Raw genomic sequence first — 20,347 nt, 5'->3', positions numbered from 1 at the left:
TGTACTGCAAAAAAGGCCAGTAAGGATAATTCATAATGCCGCCTAAAGAGAACATACTAACTTCTTATTTCTAAAATCACAAATACTTCAACTTGCTGATATAGTTCATCTTCAAACAGCTAAAATAATGCATAAGGCTAAAAATATGATTAAACATTAAAAAAATTTTTTTTATTTTTTTTAATTAAAAAAATTAAATAAAAAAAACTTCAATTATATTTGGAAAGCAGGAAGTGAAGAAATGTAACAGTTACTGATTGTAAAAGTACCAGATGGAGGGGTAGGATTTAATAAGCTTTGCTTCTTCCTACTCCTTTTGGACATGTGGAAAAGTGAACTGATTATGTGATGCATTCAATTGTAATCTGATGCATGTTCAAATGCAATAAAAACATAAAAAAAAATTAAAAACAATTTTTTTATTAAATTAAAAAATAAAATAAACTTACATTTCTTCATTTCCTGCCTTTCTAATCTAATTTAACAGTTACTGATTGTAAAAGCACCACATAGGATTTAATAAGCTTTGCTTCTTCCTACTCCTTTTGGACATGTGGAACTGTGAACTGATTATGGGATGCATTCAATTGTAATCTGATGCATGTTCAAATGAAATTAAACCATAAAAAAAAGTTTAATTAAAAAAATAAAATTAAAAAACTTGAAATAAAAACATAAAGAAATTAAAAACAAATGTTTTTTAATTAAATTAAAAAATAAAATAAAAAAAACTTACATTTGTTCACTTCCTGCCTTTCTAATATAATGTAACAGTTACTGATTGTAAAAGTACCAGATAGGATTTAATAAGCTTTGCTTCTTCCTACTCCTTTTGGACATGTGGAACTGTGAACTGATTATGTGATGCATTCAATTGTAATCTGATGCATGTTCAAATGAAATAAAACCATTAAAAAAAAATGAAAAAATAATTAAAAACAATTAAAAAAAAACATTTTTTAAATGAAAAAATAAAATAAAAAAACTTGAAATAAAAACATTTAAAAAATTTAATTAAAAATTAAAAACAATTTTTTTACTTAAAAAAAATAAAATAAAAAAACTTGAAATAAAAACACTAAAAAAATTAAAACATTTAAATGAAATTAAACCATTACCATTACAATGTTCTTATTCACACTGGGATATTGCCTTGGGTGGACACCACGCCCCCTCCTATAACACAGCCAACCACTAACTCTGTCCTCTAACCTGCTATTTCAGACCATAGAGAAGATTTACTACCCACTCCCAGATCAGGTAGATCTTGGACCTGGCCCATGAGAGATGGTACTTCATGCGCACGTTCCCTTTATAACAGCAAGTGTTGTGTTTTTGAGGAATGGTGTAATTCATCTCTTTTAAACGCTCTGTGATGGACCTGCTGTGTTTTCTACAGGATTTAGTGGAAAGAAGAACAGAACAGCTTTGTCGTCTATGAAGATCTATTTGGTGGCCATCTCTGCTTGTCATGTGGGGATATAGGAGTTAACCATTTAAGCGGCACCTTTTCTAAAAAGGAGTCACATCCTAAACTTCCAGTTTCCAGGCCCCCCGATTCCCTCAGGATCTGTCCATGGTACTGGATGCCATTTCATTCGTTCCGTTCATTAGAGTTACTTGAGGTTGTGGGGATGGAATTTGTCTCCTTGAAGACGGCATTGCCCTTTGCCTTAACTACAGCTGAAGACCTTTAGGCCTCAGGACTGCGGAGACTGTTGATATTTTTAAAAGAAGATTAAAGACGCACCTTTTTAAATCAAGCTTTTAACTAATATTGTTAAGCTTTTATTATGTTTTCATCCTTTTAGTCCTATTTTATGTTCTTATTCTTCACCTTTTAACTCCAGTGTTTTGTTTTTATCTTGTTAGTCCTATTTTATGCTCTTAATCTTCAGTTTTTAACTCCAGTGTTATGTTTTATCTTTTAGTCCTATTTTATGGTCTTATTCTTCACCTTTTAACTCCAGTGTTTTGTTTTTATCTTGTTAGTCCTATTTCATGCTCTTAATCTTCAGTTTTTAACTCCAGTGTTATGTTTTATCTTTTAGTCCTATTTTATGGTCTTAGTCTTTAGCTCCAGCTCCAGTGTTTCCTCAGGGGGGTCCTCCACACTGGGGGCTGTTTGGGTATGCCGAGGGGGTGCCATCCTTGGGTCCCTTCGACACAGCCGGCTGGGGGGTTCCTCCCTTTAATGTGGGGGTCCGCCCGTCTAACGGAGTCGGAGGGCCCGGGTGCTGGTCCTCCGATGGCACGGCGTGCAGCTTCTCCCAGTGTGGACGGCTCCAAAGGTGGCGTTTCCTTGTTCCTCAGTGCCATGCCATGTCTCCCTACTGTGGGTGATTGTGTGCTTGCGTGTGTGCTTGCGTGTGTGTGGGTGTGTGTGTGTGTGTGTGTGTGTGTGGGTCTAGTATGGAGGGTGGGAAGGAGGGGCTTTCTTTTTTCTTCATTGTTTTCCTTTTTAATTGTGGTAATTGTTTTAATTCTGGAAAGCACTTTGTGTTGCATCTCCTTTCAGGAAAAGTTCTCTACAAATAAAGTTGATTTGATTTGATTTGATTTGATTTAGGCCTTTTCTATTAGTTCTACTTGTGTGCAGTTTGCTTCGGCGATGATGAGGGTCTGCATGGGGCCTGATCCTGCTTTCGTGCCTGAGGTGATGGACTCATCTTGAAGTGTTCCACTGTGGAGTTGAGGGTGTAGGCTTAACTCTTTGTACCTGATGAGGGTATTGAACGTGTATGTTACAAAAACGGCGCCATGATCTGTTTGTGTCATGGGCCACACCCTGTTTATGGGCATGATTATTTGCAAGCTGGGTTACACCTCACATGTGTGTGAAGTTTTATAGTCCTGAAGTGTGTGAGCCTTCTGTGACACACGTAGTGTTAGATACGGAGGTGTTTTTCCAATATGTGTGAGCTTCGCAAATTGGACCGTGAGGTGCTTGGCTTCTCTTCGCCATATGTCTCGTCGTGAAACACGTAGCAAAGTTACAAGAAGAAGTAACAGAGTGAGGAGTCTTGCAGACACAGTAAGAACGGTCGGGAGTGATTTGGAGCTGTGGGCAACACGGTGGTCGAGTGGTTAGCGCACAGACCTCACAGCTAGGAGACCAGGGTTCAATTCCACCCTCGGCCATCTCTGTGTGGAGTTTGCATGTTCTCCCCGTGCATGCGTGGGTTTGCTCCGCGTACTCCGGTTTCCTCCCACATTCCAAAAACATGCTAGGTTAATTAGCGACTCCAAATTGTCCATAGGTATGAATGTGAGTGTGAATGGTTGTTTGTCTATATGTGCCCTGGGATTGGCTGGCCACCAGTCCAGGGTGTACCCCGCCTCTCGCCCCAAGAAGACACCCGGTGACGACTGTCGTGAGGATAAGCGGTAGAAAATTCGTCTACGTACGATTCCTTATTTATAAATGGAATATTTGCATAACTAAAGCAGTTTATGACCTTTTAAATACGTATTTTTCCACATTAGAGCTCTCTAGACATCTCTAGCACCCCTATAGTCACTTTTACACTTTTTATTATAATGATATATGTACATATAATATTGTTATATTATGTATTTTTATATATAGTATATTATAATATTTTCACATTTGGTGTGTAGTCATTATTACCTTAAAATTTTGTAAAAATATATAGACAGTGGTTAGCACACAGGCCTCACAGCTAGGAGACCAGGGTCCGATTCCACCCTCGGCCATCTCTGTGTGGAGTTTGCATGTTCTCCGAACCGTGCATGCGTGGGTTTTCTCCGGGTACTCCGGTTTCCTCCCACATTCCAAAAAAACATGCTAGGTTAATTAGCGACTCCAAATTGTCCATAGGTATGAATGTGAGTGTGAATGGTTGTTTGTCTATATGTGTCCTGTGATTGGCTGGCCACCAGTCCAGGGTGTACACCGCCTCTCGCCCCAAGAAGACAGCTGGGATAGGCTCCAGCACCCCCCGCGACCCTCGTGAGGAAAAAGCGGTAGAAAATGAATGAATGAAAGGTACGCTGTGCTATAGGAGGGGTGTTCCGTAGTGACATCCAAAGTGAAACAAAGAACCAAGGTTACGTTAAGCAACCCAAAGACTTTATGACTGATTTCCGTATAAACAGTACAGTAAAAGCTTTATTAAAAACTCGAAATACACAATTGATTCATGGCAGGTTTTGATTTTCATCGTTTTTTTTTAACATTTACTTCAGTAAAAATGAATGAATTTGTGCATTCCCAATGAGCCGAGGCTCACAAACTGGGTGATTGGAAAACGTCCACGAAAAGTCACAAGGAGTATTTTATTCTTACCTGATAGTTGTCACTGATGAAAATGTGAATAGGTGACAGTAGTAGCTGAAGCATCGTTTCCTTGTAACCTTTTTTCATTTCAAAACATAACCGCTCCAGGAATCCAGATGGACCTTCTGGACCCTCACTGCTGCAGTGCTGGAGGTACACAAAAAAAAAAATGAATAAGTAATGGTTTTATTTCATTAGAACATGCATCAGATTACAATTGAATGCATCCCATAATCAGTTCACAGTTCCACATGTCCAAAAGGAGTAGGAAGAAGCAAAGCTTATTAAATCCTACCCCTCCATCTGGTACTTTTACAATCACTAACTGTTACATTTGTTCACTTCCTGCTTTCATAATATAATTTAAGTTTTTTTTAATTATTATTTTTTAATTAAAAAAATGTTTTTAAATTTTTTTAATGGTTTTATTTCATTTGAACATGAATCAGATAACAATTGAACTAATCACATAGTCAGTTCACTTTTACAATCAGTAACTGTTACATTTGTTCACTTCCTGCTTTCCTAAGATAATTTAATTTTTTTTGTTTAGTTTTTTTGTGTTTTTTAAATTTTTTTTATAAATTTTTTTATGGTTTAATTTTATTTCAGCATGCATCAGATTACAATTGAATGCATCCCATATCAAATCAAATCAAATCAACTTTATTTGTAGAGCACTTTTCCTGCAAGGAGATGCGACACAAAGTGCTTTCCAGAATTAAAACAATTACCACAATTAAAAAGGAAAACAATGAAGAAAAAAGAAAGCCCCTCCTTCCCACCCTCCATACTAGACCCACACACACACACACACCCATCCACCCACACACACACACACGCAAGCACACAATCACACACAGTAGGGAGACATGGCATGGTACTGAGGAACAAGGAAACGCCACCTTTGGGGCCGTCCACACTGGGAGGAGCTGCAGGCCGTGCCATCGGAGGACCAGCACCCGGGCCCTCCGACTCCGTTAGACGGGCGAACCCCCACATTAAAGGGAGGAACCCCCCAGCCGGCCGTGTCGAAGGGACCCAAGGATGGCACCCCCTCAGCATACCCAAACAGCCCCCAGTGTGGAGGACCCCCCTGAGGAAACACTGGAGCTGGAGCTAAAAACTAAGACCATAAAATAGGACTAAAAGATAAAACATAACACTGGAGTTAAAAACTGAAGATTAAGAGCATAAAATAGGACTAACAAGATAAAAACAAAACACTGAAGTTAAAAGGTGAAGAATAAGAACATAAAATAGGACTAAAAGGATGAAAACATAATAAAAGCTTAACAATATTAGTTAAAAGCCTGATTAAAAAGGTGCGTCTTTAATCTTCTTTTAAAAATATCAACAGTCTCCACAGTCCTGAGGCTCTCCGGCAGGCTGTTCCACAGGTGGGGGCCATAGTGGCTAAATGCTGCCTCACCGTGGGTTTTTGTTCTGGGTTTTGGTTTCGCTAAAAGGCCAGTGCCGGAGGACCGCAGGGACCGCGGGGGTTGATATGGTAAAAGCAGATCAGATAAATAAGAAGGGGCAAAGCCGTTAAGACATTTAAAAACCAGTAAGAGAATCTTAAAATCGATCCTGAAGCGGACGGGGAGCCAATGCAGCGACTTTAAAACCGGTGTAATGTGCTCCCGCCCTCTGGTCCTCGTCAGCACACGTGCGGCTGAGTTCTGTAATAATTGGAGATTTAAAATACTTTTTTTGGGAAGACCAGAGAGCAGGGCATTACAGTAATCTAAACGACAGGATATAAAAGCATGCATTAGCACCTCCGTGCTGGCCTGAGAGAGAAACGGGCGGACTCTGGCTATGTTCTTAAGGTGATAAAAACCTATTTTTGTTATATTTTTAATATGTGGGATAAAATTTAGCTCAGAGTCAAAAATCACGCCCAAATTTTTGACAGAGTCGGCTAGTTTAATATCCTGTAATTTTGGTAAAAGTTTCTCTCTCTGGCCTTCAGGACCTATGACTAAAACCTCAGTTTTGTCCTGGTTGAGCTGCAGGAAATTCTCTGCCATCCATGACTTAATGTCTACAATGCAGTTAAAAAGGGCATCAAGTGGCCCTGAGTCATCAGGAGACACGGCGATGTATAGCTGTGTATCATCAGCATAACTATGGAAGCTGATGCCGTGCCTCCTGATCACGTCCCCAAGGGGAAGCATGTACAGATTAAAAAGGAGTGGACCTAAGATTGAGCCTTGAGGAACCCCACATTCAATTTCATGGGTTCCTGAGGAACATGTATCCATACTTACATAAAAACATCGGCCTGTGAGATAAGAACAAAACCAGTTAAGAACAGTACCAGAGAGGCCGACCAGGTATCTAAGTCTATTTAATAAAATGTGATGGTCCACTGTATCAAAAGCAGAGCTTAGATCCAGTAGAACCAAGACTGTGAGGTTCTTGTTATCCAAATTCCACCTGATGTCGTTTAAAATCTTTACAAGTGCTGTCTCGGTACTGTGGTTCCTCCTAAAGCCAGACTGATGTTTCTCTAAAATGCTATTTCTGTTTAAAAAGTCATTAAGTTGGTAAAAAACCAGTTTTTCTAAAATTTTACTTAAAAACGGCAAGTTGGATACGGGTCGGTAATTATTAAGATTGTTGGGATCTAAATTGCTCTTCTTCAGAAGGGGCTTCACCACCGCCGTTTTGAAGGCGGTGGGGAAGACACCCGTCTGAAGAGAGCAATTCAAGATGTTTAAAAACTGCTCCTCAAAGAATCCATAAAGTGATTTTAAGAGTGATGTGGGAATTGGATCTAAAAGGCAGGTTGTTGGGCTTACTTGGGAGAAAACTCGACCAAGTGTCCTTGCATCAACCAGGGCAAAACTCTCCAGTCTCTCCTCAGGCAAGGACAACAGTCCAGGTGTGGTAACAGAAAAAACTTTCTGGGGTAACAGGCAGGATCTGATGTCCTTGATTTTAGTTCTGAAGTGGTCTGCAAAGTTTTCACAAAGATCGTCTGTTGGTGTCTTAAAAACTTTATTAAAATTAGTGCCTGTTAAAATATTAAAAGGTGGAGAAGAGGAACCGGGGATTGTTTTTATGGTTGGAAATGAGTTGTGAGAAATGGGAAATTCGTGCCTTTTTTACTGTATTATTGTAGGTTTTGAGTTGTTGACATAAAATCTCGTAATGAACTGTCAATTTAGTTTTTCTCCATCTTCTCTCAGCACTCCTGCATTTTCTTTTCAGTTTATTGATCTCATCGTTATTTCTCCACGGGGGTGTAGGTTTCCTTTTTATTGTTTTTGTTACAAGTGGAGCTACTGAGTCCAGAGTTGACTTCAGTTTACTGTTAAAATTATCAACGATAAAATCACAAGGTGCAGGTAAAATTTCAGCAGGAGTGCTCTGTAAAATCTCAATAAAATTTGCAGCCACTTCAGAAGTTAGATAGCGTCTCCTCACTGTTCTCACCGGGGCCTCCTCCTGGTTAAAACTGGTGATGCTAAAAAATACACAGTAGTGGTCGGACACAGCCAGGTCAACAACAGAGGACACACCGATGGACAGGCCATGGGTTATGACCAGGTCCAGGGTGTGTCCTCTGTTGTGAGTTGGCTGTGTGACGTGCTGCTTAAAATCAAGACAATTTAAAAGGTTTAAAAACTCTCTGGATATTGGATCCGAGGTGTCATCAACATGTAGATTAAAATCACCAGATAATAAAATCCTGTTATAAGAAGTGTGAATGATTGATAAAAATTCCGAGAATTCACTAATAAAAGAACTAGAGTGATGGGGTGGTCTGTATACAGTGACACAAAGAATCGGAGGGCTGCTAAAAGTAAAGGCATGGTGCTCAAATGACTTGTAACTGTTAAAAGACACTCCATTTGAGGTCAGTGAGTCATTTGTGATGGATGCCGTCCCACCTCCTCTTTTACCCTCTCTAGTAGAATATAAAAAATTAAAATTTGGTGGGCAGGCCTCAGTGAGAACAACGGATGCGTCAGTACCAAGCCATGTCTCAGTTAAAAGAAGACAGTCTAACTTATTATCTAAAATCATATCATTCATTAAAAAGGTTCTATTTAAAAGAGAGCGGACATTAAAAAGTGCTACATTGATGGTGACAGGTGGCTTGTTGATCATGGAGGTGGGGTATGGGTGTCTATTGATAATCAGTTCCCAGTTCCACATGTCCAAAAGGAGTAGGAAGAAGCAAAGCTTATTAAATCCTACCCCTCCATCTGGTACTTTTACAATCACTAACTGTTACATTTGTTCACTTCCTGCCTTTCTAATGTAATTTAAGTTTTTTTTTATTATTTTTTAAATAAAAAAATGATTTTTGTTTTATTTTTTTTACATTTGTTCACTTCCTGCCTTTCTAAAATTCTATTATTATTTTTTTTTTATTTAATGTAATTTTTTACAAATTAAATCTTTTTTTAAATTATGCAGATAAACAAACAACATGGATGCAAAAATAAATGAAATTTTAGATGCTCTGTAAAACAAGAGGCAGGATAAAGACTTTTGTGTTTCCCCACTAACTTTAAAGCAACTCTAACTTTTTTAAAAGAAGAAATAAAACAATCATAAATCACAAGATGAATAAATCCCAAGTTTTACCATCGGTAGTCGACCATGGACTTTGTAGAGATTGATGAGCACAGTTATGTCCCAAGGCCGCAGGTCCAAAGGGTGAATGTCGGACGTCTCCTTGTGCCCACTGTCTTCCATTCCCAGAGGAGACCACCCGAGGCCAGATGAGGAAGTGGACAAAACAGGCGTGGACACCGTCGCTTCAAAGTCTGTGTACATGTCATCTTCACCAAAATAGTTTTCCTGAGGAACAAGTCACGGAAAGTAGATTAGAAGGTCAACTTATCGAATGTGGCTTATCTTCTCAAAACAACTGAACAAAATTCCTACTTTGATGGCAATTAAAGCTCGGAGTAAAGGTCCATAAAGGATAATTTGAGAATCCGGGGACATTTCCATCTCCACGTGAAGTCTGTCAGGGGGAAGCTCCGAGGGGTCAGTGGGTATCCGGCTGTAACCGGTTGAAGCAGAAGCAGACGTGTAGTGTGGGTGGCTGTGATGTGCTGAAGTGTGTTCCGGAGGCCGCAAAGCCGACAACATGGATTCTTCCATCTCGGAGACTGAAATTAGCCAAGATACATTCAGACGGCTAATTGGCTTTTAAAAAGGTTGTGGTAACGCTTACATGACTGCTTAAGTTGCTCATCTGCTTTTTGGGGATAAATGGGATGCCAGGTGTAGTCAATGATGAGCAGGAAGTTTGGTACGCTCCAGCAGTCCACCCAGCCGGCTCTAAAGTAGGGCAAAAACATTTAGTATAAGTTCTAGTTTAGCATTGAACATTAGAAATACACTCAACGAAAACATCATTGTTTGCTAACAAAGGTTCCACTACCTACAAAGTACTCTCAATCAAACAAAAATACATTCATTAGTGTACGTATAGTGAACTATAATTAGGAAAGCAGGAAGTGAACAAATGTAACAGTTACTGATTGTAAAAGTACCAGATGGAGGGGTAGGATTTAATAAGCTTTGCTTCTTCCTACTCCTTTTTGACATGTGGAACTGGGAACTGATTATGTAATGCATGTAATGCATTTTTTTTCAAATTTTTTTTTAATTATTTAAATATTTTTTAATTAAATTTAAAAAATAAATTATTAAATGATTATTGGTTCTTGATTAAATTATTATTAATTATAAAAAGTTAAATGCATGTAATGCATTTTTAAAATATTTTCTTTAATTTAAATTAAATTTTTTTATTAAATTTAAAAAATTAAATTAAAAAAAACTTTAAAATTGTATTAGAAAAGCAGGAAGTGAACAAATGTAACAGTTACTGATTGTAAAAGTACCAGATGGAGGGGTAGGATTTAATAAGCTTTGCTTCTTCCTACTCCTTTTTGACATGTGGAACTGGGAACTGATTATGTAATGCATGTAATGCATTTTTTTCAATTTTTTTTTTTATTATTTAAATATTTTTTAATTAAATTAAAAAAAATTATTAAATGATTATTGGTTCTTGATTAAATTATTATTAATTATAAAAAGTTAAATGCATGTAATGCATTTTTAAAATATTTTCTTTAATTTAAATTAATTTTTTTAATTAAATTTAAAAAATTAAATTAAAAAAAACTTTAAAATTGTATTAGAAAAGCAGGAAGTGAACAAATGTAACAGTTACTGATTGTAAAAGTACCAGATGGAGGGGTAGGATTTAATAAGCTTTGCTTCTTCCTACTCCTTTTTGACATGTGGAACTGGGAACTGATTATGTAATGCATGTAATGCATTTTTTTTTCATAATTTTTTTTTACATTTAAAAAAAAATTAAATATTTTTTTAATTAAATTAAAAAAAAATTAATTATTAAATGATTATTGGTTCTTGATTAAATGATTATTAATTATAAAAAATAAATACATATAATGCATTTTTAAATAATTTTTTTATTTAAATGTAATTTTTTTTTATTAAATTTAAGATATTAAATTAAAAAAACTTTAAAATTGTATTTTAAAGTTGCCCCCAAGTAAATTGAGTTTGAGAGCCCTGCTTTAAAGAAATTCCTATTATGCTGACATTTTGTTTTTTTCTCCTTTCCAATTCCTTATCGGGTGACTCATCAAGTGTGTTCTCTCTCTCTCTCTCTCTCTCTCTCTCTCTCTACTTCATTCCTCCAACTTACTCTGCGTGGGTGATATTCCTCCATCGAGACTTGGTTGTTTTCGGAGGATGGGCACTTTGATTCTCCCCTGGCATGAACATGTCTGGGGGTAGCTTGACATTCTGGTAATCTTTGGCAAGGGTGAGGAGGGGGTAGCGGCTGGGGTGGCACTCGGGCAGAGACAGTCGCATGTCTGTATCCTCCGCCTGGAAAAAGGTCAAAAACACACACAGTCAATTTCTATCTCCAGGACATGAAAATGCATCTCAATCTAAAAATAACTTATGCATAATCTACAGGGTGCATTAATACTGCCGCAGGAAATCATAACACTCATTTGCGCACACATACATATAAAAAAAAAAATATATAATTTTAACATGAAATAAAACTAACCTTCAAGCTGAAGCGGGTATGGCAGGTCGTTGGAACAAACTCATTGAAAGGCAAAGTGAAGTCTATATTGAGCGTCTCGCCACATGCTGCCAGGTACACTGCGGAAAATCAAAATGACTCAAGATGAGTGGACTCGTCGCCACAGTGTTGCCTAGCGGCCAAAAGCACCCCGCCATGTTCCTGTTCCGTTGGTGTTAATACTAAAAAAAAAAAAAAAAAAAAAAACAGTCTTTCCCCCCCACTAAGAGTTCAAGTTTATTTTATTTATATTTGTTGTGTTTTGATTAACTGGCTCCTGTTTAACTTGCGTTTCCGGGTCATGTGATTGTTGTTAGTAACTGTTGCTAAGGGATTCTTGGGTGGAGAGTTGACGGTTTGTACTTATTGTCGTCTCTTTTCTCGTTCGGAAATCACATTTGGTGACCGTCGATGTGAGTATTAAGACAACCGAATGGACACACGTGTGTTTGAGTTCTGCCACCGAGCGCTACAGCACATGCATAAGACCAAAAAAACAATAATAATAATTAATAAAAAAAAAAAAAAAAATTTAAATAAATCTACTTAAAAAAATATTAAGAAAGCAGGAAGTGAACAAATCTAACAGTTACTGATTGTAAAAGTAACAGATGGAGGGGTAGGATTTAATAAGCTTTGCTTCTTCCTACTCCTTTTGGACATGTGGAACTGGGAACTGATTATGTGATGCATTCAATTGTAATCTGATGCATGTTGAAATAAAATTAAAGCATTAAAAAATATATATATTTTTTTTTAAACACACAAAAAAAAAACTTAAATTATATTAGGAAAGCAGGAAGTGAACAAATGTAACAGTTACTGATTGTAAAAGTACCAGATGGAGGGGTAGGATTTAATAAGCTTTGCTTCTTCCTACTCCTTTTGGACATGTGGAACTGTGAACTGATTATGGGATGCACTCAATTGTAATCTGAGGCATGTTGAAATAAAATTAAACCATTAAAAAAATTAAAAAAATTTAAAAACACATAAAAAAAATTATATTAGGAAAGCAGGAAGTGAACAAATGTAACAGTTACTGATTGTAAAAGTACCAGATGGAGGGGTAGGATTTAGAAAGCCATCTTAATCCTTCACTGATAATTTTTTAATTTTATTTTATGTATTTATTTAATTTAATTATTTATTTTTATTCTTTCATTAAATTTTTAAAAAAGTTTTTCCATCAATTAACCTAGCGTGTTTTGGAATGTGGGAGGAAACCGGAGTACCCAGAGAAAATCTGATGCATGTTGAAATAAAATTAAACCAAAAAAAAAATTTAAAAACACATAAAAAAAAACAAAACAAAAAAACTTAAATTATATTAGGAAAGCAGGAAGTGAACAAATGTAACAGTTACTGATACAATACTGATAAAAGTACCAGATGGAGGGGTAGGATTTAGAAAGCCATCTTAATCATTCACTGATAATTTTTTAATTTAATTTAATTTATTTATGTATTTATGTTTTTATTTAATTTTATTTTATTATTTATTTTTATTCTTTAATTAATTTTTTTTTTAAGTTTTTCCATCAATTAACCTAGCGTGTTCTGGAATGTGGGAGGAAACCGGAGTACCCGGAGAAAAACCCACGCATGCACGGGGAGAACATGCAAACTCCACACGGAGGTTGGAATTGAACTCGGGTCTCCTAGCTGTGACACCTGAATGCCAACCACTCATCCACCGTGCAGCCTATTTTCCAACATGTGCAGAAAAATGATCAAGGCTTACAGTCAAAATATCTCCTTACAGACTAGACTTACATTTTTTTTTTTTTTAGTTCAATTTCATTTGCATGGATCAAATTTTCCTCACCGTTCTCCTGCTGTTTGGTGGAACAGTCGATCCAGTTGTGCTGGTTTGCCGCCCAGATCATTTCAAACTGGTGAAAAAGCATCTTGAACGTCCAAGAGTAGGGAACAAAGGAGTAGATGTCTGGGGCGCTGTCACTTGCCCAGTCCTGAATCAAATCTGTCAAGGTAGACACAAACATTCATTCATTCATTCATTCATTCATTCATTCAAACGCTTTTTCCTCACGAGGGTCGCGGGGGGTGCTGGAGCCTATCCCAGCTGTCTTCGGGCGTAAGGCGGGGTACACCCTGGACTGGTGGCCAGCCAATCCCAGGGCACATATAGACAAACAACCATTCACACTCACATTCATACCTATGGACAATTTGGAGTGGCTAATTAACCTAGCATGTTTTTGGAATGTGGGAGGAAACCGGAGTACCCGGAGAAAACCCACGCATGCACGGGGAGAACATGCAAACTCCACACAGAGATGCCCGAGGGTGGAATTGAACCCTGGTCTCCTAGCTGTGAGGTCTGTGCGCTAACCCCTAGACCACCGTGCCGCCCGATATTATTCTTATTTCTTAAAAAAATTACATGCAGGAATAAAAGCACAGAGAAGACACATCAACCAAACATACATAGCATAGCTGTACATCATAGATCAGGGGTGGGCAAACTGCGGCCCGGGGGCCACATGCGGCCCACCAAGTGTTTGAATCCGGCCCGAGAGTTGCTTTCTAAGTATTTCAACTTTCATTCATTTTCTACCGCTTTTTCCTCACGAGGGTGGCGGGGAAGTGCTGGAGCCTATCCCAGCTGTCTTGGGGCGAGAGGCGGTTGTATGTACACCCTGGACTGGTGGCCAGCCAATCACAGGGCAAGATTTGTCGCAATATTAACCTCCAAAGACACCATAGTGACGAATATCCTAAATGTGTTGTGTTTGACCTGAACTTGTAAGTCTCGAAATGATGACAGGATTATCATGTGACTATCTCAGGATACGCCCCGCCCCTCCCAAAAACGGCAACTAATTATGAAACAAATGAGTCTGTGTTCTTAAGGATTAAGGCTCATTTTCTGAGCTTAAGCCTACGTCACAACTAACCGGTCTGCAGCCCGCCTACAGTCGAAAAACTAAGTAATCTTCTCATACTGTTGTTTTGTTTGTTCCTCTCACCAGTGAAGAAGTTCTTCTGGGCGTAGATGAAGTGATAGGTGGCCTTGTACACCTCAATCTCACACTGCCACGACTGAGGCATGTTCCACACCTGAGGGTAGCTGGCAATCACATGGAACTGAAACATATGGGGAGTCAGAACAGGACAGAATTCCACATACAGTAAACCTCGGATATACAGTGAAGAAAATAAGTATTTGAACACCCTGCTATTTTGCTATTTCTCCCACTTAGAAATCATGGAGGGGTCTGAAATTTTCATCGTAGGTGCATGTCCACTGTGAGAGAGATAAACTAAAAAGAAAAATCCAGAAATCACAATGCATGATTTTTTAACAATTTATTTGTGTGATACAGCTGCAAATAAGTATTTGAACACCTGTGTATCATCTAGAATTCTGACCCTGAAAGACCTGTTAGTCTGCCCATTAGAAGTCCACCTGCACTCCATGTATCATCCTGAATCAGATGCACCTGTTTGAGGTTGTTAGCTGCATAAAGACACCTGTCCACCCCATACAATCAGTAAGACTTTAACTTGTAACATGGCGAAGACCAAAGAGCTGTCCAAAGACACCAGAGACAAAATTGTACACCTCCACAAGGCTGGAAAGGGCTACGGAGCAATTACCAAGCAGCTTGGTGAAAAAAGGTCCACTGTTGGAGCTATCATTAGAAAATGGAAGAAGCTAAACATGACGGTCAATCTCAATCGGAGTGGAGCCCCATGCAAGATATCACCTCGTGGGGTCTCAATGATTCTAAGAAAGGTGAGGAATCAGCCCAGAACTACACGACAGGACTTGGTCAATGACCTGAAAAGAGCTGGGACCACCGTTTCCAAGGTTACTGTAGGTAATACACTAAGACGTCATGATGTGAAATCATGCATGGCACGAAAGGTTCCCCTGCTTAAACCAGCACATGTCAAGGCCCGTCTTAAGTTTGCATATGACCATTTGGATGATACAGAGGAGTCATGGGAGAAAGTTTTATGGTCAGATGAGACCAAAATAGAACTTTTTGGTCATAATTCCAATAAGCGTGTTTGGAGGAAGAAGAATGAAGAGTACAATCCGAAGAACACCATCCCTACTGTGAAGCATGGGGGTGGTAGCATCATGCTTTGGGGGTGTTTTTCTGCACATGGGACAGGACGAGTGCACTGCATTAAAGAGAGGATGACTGGGGCCGTGTATTGTGAGATTTTGGGGAACAACCTCCTTCCCTCTGTCAGAGCATTGAAGATGGGTCGTGGCTGGGTCTTCCAACACGACAACGACCCGAAGCACACAGCCAGGAAAACCAAGGAGTGGCTCCGTAAGAAGCATATCAAGGTTCTAGCATGGCCCAGCCAGTCTCCAGACCTGAACCCAATCGAAAATCTTTGGAGGGAGCTCAAACTCCGTGTTTCTCAGCGACAGCCCAGAAACCTGACTGATCTAGAGAAGATCTGTGTGGAGGAGTGGGCCAAGATCCCTCCTGCAGTGTGTGCAAACCTGGTGAAAAACTACAGGAAACGTTTGACCTCTGTAATAGCAAACAAAGGCTACTGTACCAAATATTAACATTCATTTTCTCAGGTGTTCAAATACTTATTAGCAGCTGTATCACACAAATAAATTGTTAAAAAAATCATGCATTGTGATTTCTGGATTTTTCTTTTTAGTTTATCTCTCTCACAGTGGACATGCACCTACGATGAAAATTTCAGACCCCTCCATGATTTCTAAGTGGGAGAAATAGCAAAATAGCAGGGTGTTCAAATACTTATTTTCTTCACTGTATATATATATCGGATTCAATTGTTCCCACTGGTTTTGTCCGATATAAGCGAAATCCGATATATGCATATATCGGATTTATATCCGGTATATGCGTAAATCGGATTTTATCCGTTAGAAAAAGGCACTTCCTTGACTATGTTTCCAATGTACCTGCAAAGCTGCAAATGACGTCGTATAGCGGCCTGTCACGATGCGGCCATCCGATATATGCGAGGGAAATTCAATGGAAATGCATTGGAACGGGACTGGAGATTTTGTCCGAAATAGGCGAAATCCGTTATAAAAAATCTGATATATGCAATGAATTTTTATTGGAAATGCATTACAGAAAAATCGGTTCTTTTTTATCTGTCCGTTGTGAGCGAATTTCCGATATATCCGAGTCCGATATAGCCGAGGTTTACTGTATTCAGGATCTCTCCTCTGGACATGTCCCAACCATCTCAGTCCGGCCTCTCAGACTTTATCTCCAAGGCCTCATAACATGTAATGTCACTTAAGTACTTGTTCCTGATCCTATCCATCCTGGTCACTCCCAATCTCTGCTACTTTCAGTTTTACTTCCTGTTTTTTTCCTCAGTGGCGTCGTCTCCAGACCAAAAAACCATAACTTTGGATAACATCGCTGGTCATACAGTGTTTATTTTATTGCAATATTTTATTTTTATTCCAATGTACCTGCAACGCTGCAAATGACGTCGTATAGCGGCCTGTCACGATTCGGCGAATCGGAGCGCCACAATGCGGCGATATATCCGATATATGCGAGGGAAATTTAATGGAAATGCATTGGAACGGGACTGGAGATTTTGTCCGAAATAGGCGAAATCCGTTATAAAAAAAATCCGATATATGCAATGAATTTTTATTGGAAATGCATTACAGAAAAATCGGTTCTTTTTTTATCTGTTCGTTGTGAGCGAATTTCCGATATATCCGAGGTTTACTGTACAAAAAAAAATCACTGGCGTCTTTCTCAAATGTTTCTTTTCAAACTATCGCTGCAGAGTAATTTAGGGTCTACTTACAGCTAACATCTCCGCCTCGAGGAGAGTCCTGTACTGCATGCTGCTAGTGGTGTCAACATGAAGGAGCTGCCCTTTGATGGTGGGCGAGTAGCCTGAGGGCGGGGGGGCAAAAGGCAGCAAAAAAAAAAAAAAAAGATGTGTCAGCCAAATATTTGCATAATCTAATTAAGAGTAGCCCAACTGGATGAATGATACTGTATCTACAAATATAGAACTAAGCAAGTAGGAAAATCATATCATGCTATGTTATTTCTAAGTGACTTAACGAGCTGCATCCCAAACACTGCTATTTCACTCAATAACAGAGACAGCATGATTGCTAATAATCTCCCCATCCCCCAACAAGCCTCTGTCACCACAGGATCTGTCGTTACCGGATCTCCTACAAAGTTTCATGAAGCAAAACAAGACAATATCGAGTCTACCGTAATGGTGTAGTGATAATGAGTCAGTATAAACACGGCATTGGTTATTGTATACTATATGAACACAGTTCATGTTGTTCACTTTAGTCCAAAAGTCGTACCAATCTCTCCAACAGTCATGGGGATGTTGACTTCCAGGTAAGAACCCGCACCTACATTCACGTGGATGGCGTTGGTTTCCTAGGAACAGGAACAAAAACAAAGCAAGAGAAAAATGTAATGGTTAATGGAGAAGTTCATTTATTCATTCATTCATTTTCTACCGCTTATCATCACAAAGGTCGCGAGGGGTGCTGGAGCCTATCCCAGCTGTCTTCAGGGCGAGAGGCGGGGTACACCCTGGACTGGTGGCCGGCCAATCACAGGGCACATATAGACAAACAACCATTCACACTCACATTCATACCTATGGACAATTTGGAGTCGCTAATTAACCTAGCATGTTTTTAATCAGGGCGGCACGGCGGTCGAGTGGTTAGCGCACAGACCTCGCATCTGGGAGACCAGGGTTCAATTCCACCCCCAGTCATCTCTGTGTGGAGTTTGCATGTTCTCCCCGTGCATGTGTGGGTTTTCTCCGGGTACTCCGGTTTCCTCCCACATTCCAAAAACATGCTAGGTTGATTAGCGACTCCAAATTGTCTATAGGTATAATTGTGAGTGTGAATGGTTGTTTGTCTATATGTGCCCTGGGATTGGCTGGCCACCAGTCCAGGGTGTACCCCGCCTGTGAAATATTAACGCCAATTCTCTGTCAACCAATCAACAGTCTACCACCACTTTTTCCTACTACTGATTAGAACAGTGCCATAAGCGGATGAATAATAAAGGGATGAATTAATAGCGTTCACCTACTCGGTTTTTGGTAAAAAGCAAATCAATGGTGGCGTCGGCAATGATGTTCATACGCAGCTCAAAGGCCTGGATCTGCCTCGGTTCTCCTGGCTGGGCCATTTCTGTCACCTTCATATCCTGGTAGTCTGCCGGCAGGAAGAACTTCCACAGACAGTCCCTGGGAAATTGTTATGATGTGCTTAAGTTGCTTTTGATGAATAAAATTATATTACTAAATCTAACATTACTTAAGTTTGGCAAAAATATGTAACATTTTCTTCAATATGAAAAACGTGTTGGGGTTAAGTTACGAAGTTTAGCTATGTATGCTCTTATTTGGGCACCTTTGACGATCCACCCATGGGCCATAGTTGAAGTCAGTTCCTTTTCCACACACAATATCCAAACCCCAACATGGTGGGAGGTCTTGCAGCTTATCTTCCTCACTGGATGTCTCCGCTTCTTCCCCGCTTTCTTGTTCCACTGGCACCAGACCTGCAGACAGCCATAAGAAAACGTAGATTGACTATAAGCCGCACTTTTTTCCATAGGTTGGCTGTTCCTGCGACTTATACTCCAGAGCGACTTATAAATGAAAAAAGTGTTTATGTTCCATAAACACTGGACACCTTTTGTGTTCATGTTTATTTTTAGTGTAGCTGAATAAGCATTGTGTTAGCATATCTTACACCTATTAGCATGTTCTCTATTCTTTTATTCATGTTAGAACTTGCCTTCCAAGATGACGTAATGTCTGTTTTGGTCAAGTAGTTTGGAAAATAAATTACCCGCAAAAAATGCCACTTATACTCCAGTGCGACTTATGTATGGTTTTTTCTACCTAATTATGCATTTTTGGACTTGTGCGACTTATACTCCAGTGCAACTTATGTATGTTTTTTTCTACCTAAATATGCATTTTTGGCCTTGTGCGACTTATACTCCAGTGCGACTTATGTATGTTTTTTTTCTACCTAATTATGCATTTTGGCCTTGTGCAACTTATACTCCAGTGCGACTTATGTATGTTTTTTTCTCCGTAATTATGCATTTTTTGCTTGTGCGACTTATACTCCAGTGCGACTTATGTATGTTTTTTTTTTTACCTAATTATGCATTTTTGGCCTTGTGCGACTTATACTCCAGTGCGACTTATGTATGTTTTTTCTACCTAATTATGCATTTTTGGCCTTGTGCGACTTATACTCCAGTGCGACTTATGTATGTTTTTTTTTTACCTAATTATGCATTTTTGGCCTTGTGCGACTTATACTCCAGTGCCACTTTGGTATGTTTTTTTTTTTTTTACTTAATTATGCATTTTTGGCCTTGTGTGACTTATACTCCAGTGCGACTTATGTATGTTTTTTATACCCAATTATGCATTTTTGGCTTGTGCGACTTATACTCCAGTGCGACTTATGTATGTTTTTTTTATACCTAATTATGCAATTTTGGCCTTGTGCGACTTATATGCCAGTGCGACTTATGTATGTTTTTTTTTTTACCTAATTATGAATTTTTGGCCTTGTGCAACTTATACTCCAGTGCGACTTATGTATGTTTTTTCTACCTAATGATGCATTTTTGGCCTTGTGCGACTTATACTCCTGTGTGACTTATGTATGTTTTTTTTTATTATGCATTTTTGGCTTGTGCGACTTATACTCCAGTGCGACTTATGTATGTTTTTTTATACCTATTTTTTGCAATTTTGGCCTTGTGCGACTTATACTCCAGTGCGACTTATGTATGTTTTTTCTACCCAATTATGCATTTTTGGCCTTGTGCGACTTATACTCCAGTGCGACTTATACTCCAGTGCGACTTATACTCCAGTGCGACTTATGTATGTTTTTTTTCTACCTA

At 38.8% G+C, this 20,347-nt stretch overlaps 1 protein-coding gene across 3 annotated transcripts in view; it reads right to left on the bottom strand.

The window, feature by feature from the left end:
- LOC131140027 (bridge-like lipid transfer protein family member 1) overlaps positions 1–20,347 on the bottom strand; it is a 124,689-nt gene that overhangs the window by 90,614 nt on the left and 13,728 nt on the right. For all 3 annotated transcript variants that reach the window (XM_058090084.1, XM_058090083.1, XM_058090082.1), the window contains exons 10-21: positions 18,823–18,973; positions 18,500–18,656; positions 17,746–17,824; positions 17,220–17,311; positions 14,405–14,522; positions 13,240–13,395; positions 11,394–11,491; positions 11,019–11,203; positions 9,504–9,610; positions 9,209–9,438; positions 8,906–9,121; positions 4,310–4,447 (exon numbers count right to left, since the gene is read on the bottom strand). In XM_058090084.1, the coding sequence (XP_057946067.1) occupies positions 4,310–4,447; positions 8,906–9,121; positions 9,209–9,438; positions 9,504–9,610; positions 11,019–11,203; positions 11,394–11,491; positions 13,240–13,395; positions 14,405–14,522; positions 17,220–17,311; positions 17,746–17,824; positions 18,500–18,656; positions 18,823–18,973 (1,727 nt within the window). The remainder of the gene's footprint in view (positions 1–4,309; positions 4,448–8,905; positions 9,122–9,208; positions 9,439–9,503; positions 9,611–11,018; positions 11,204–11,393; positions 11,492–13,239; positions 13,396–14,404; positions 14,523–17,219; positions 17,312–17,745; positions 17,825–18,499; positions 18,657–18,822; positions 18,974–20,347) is intronic.

This window comes from Doryrhamphus excisus, chromosome 13 (genome assembly GCF_030265055.1).
Source record: "Doryrhamphus excisus isolate RoL2022-K1 chromosome 13, RoL_Dexc_1.0, whole genome shotgun sequence".
NCBI lineage: Eukaryota > Metazoa > Chordata > Actinopteri > Syngnathiformes > Syngnathidae > Doryrhamphus > Doryrhamphus excisus.
The sequence above is the reverse complement of the archived record's forward strand: the minus strand, read 5'-3'. Positions and strand labels throughout refer to the sequence as shown.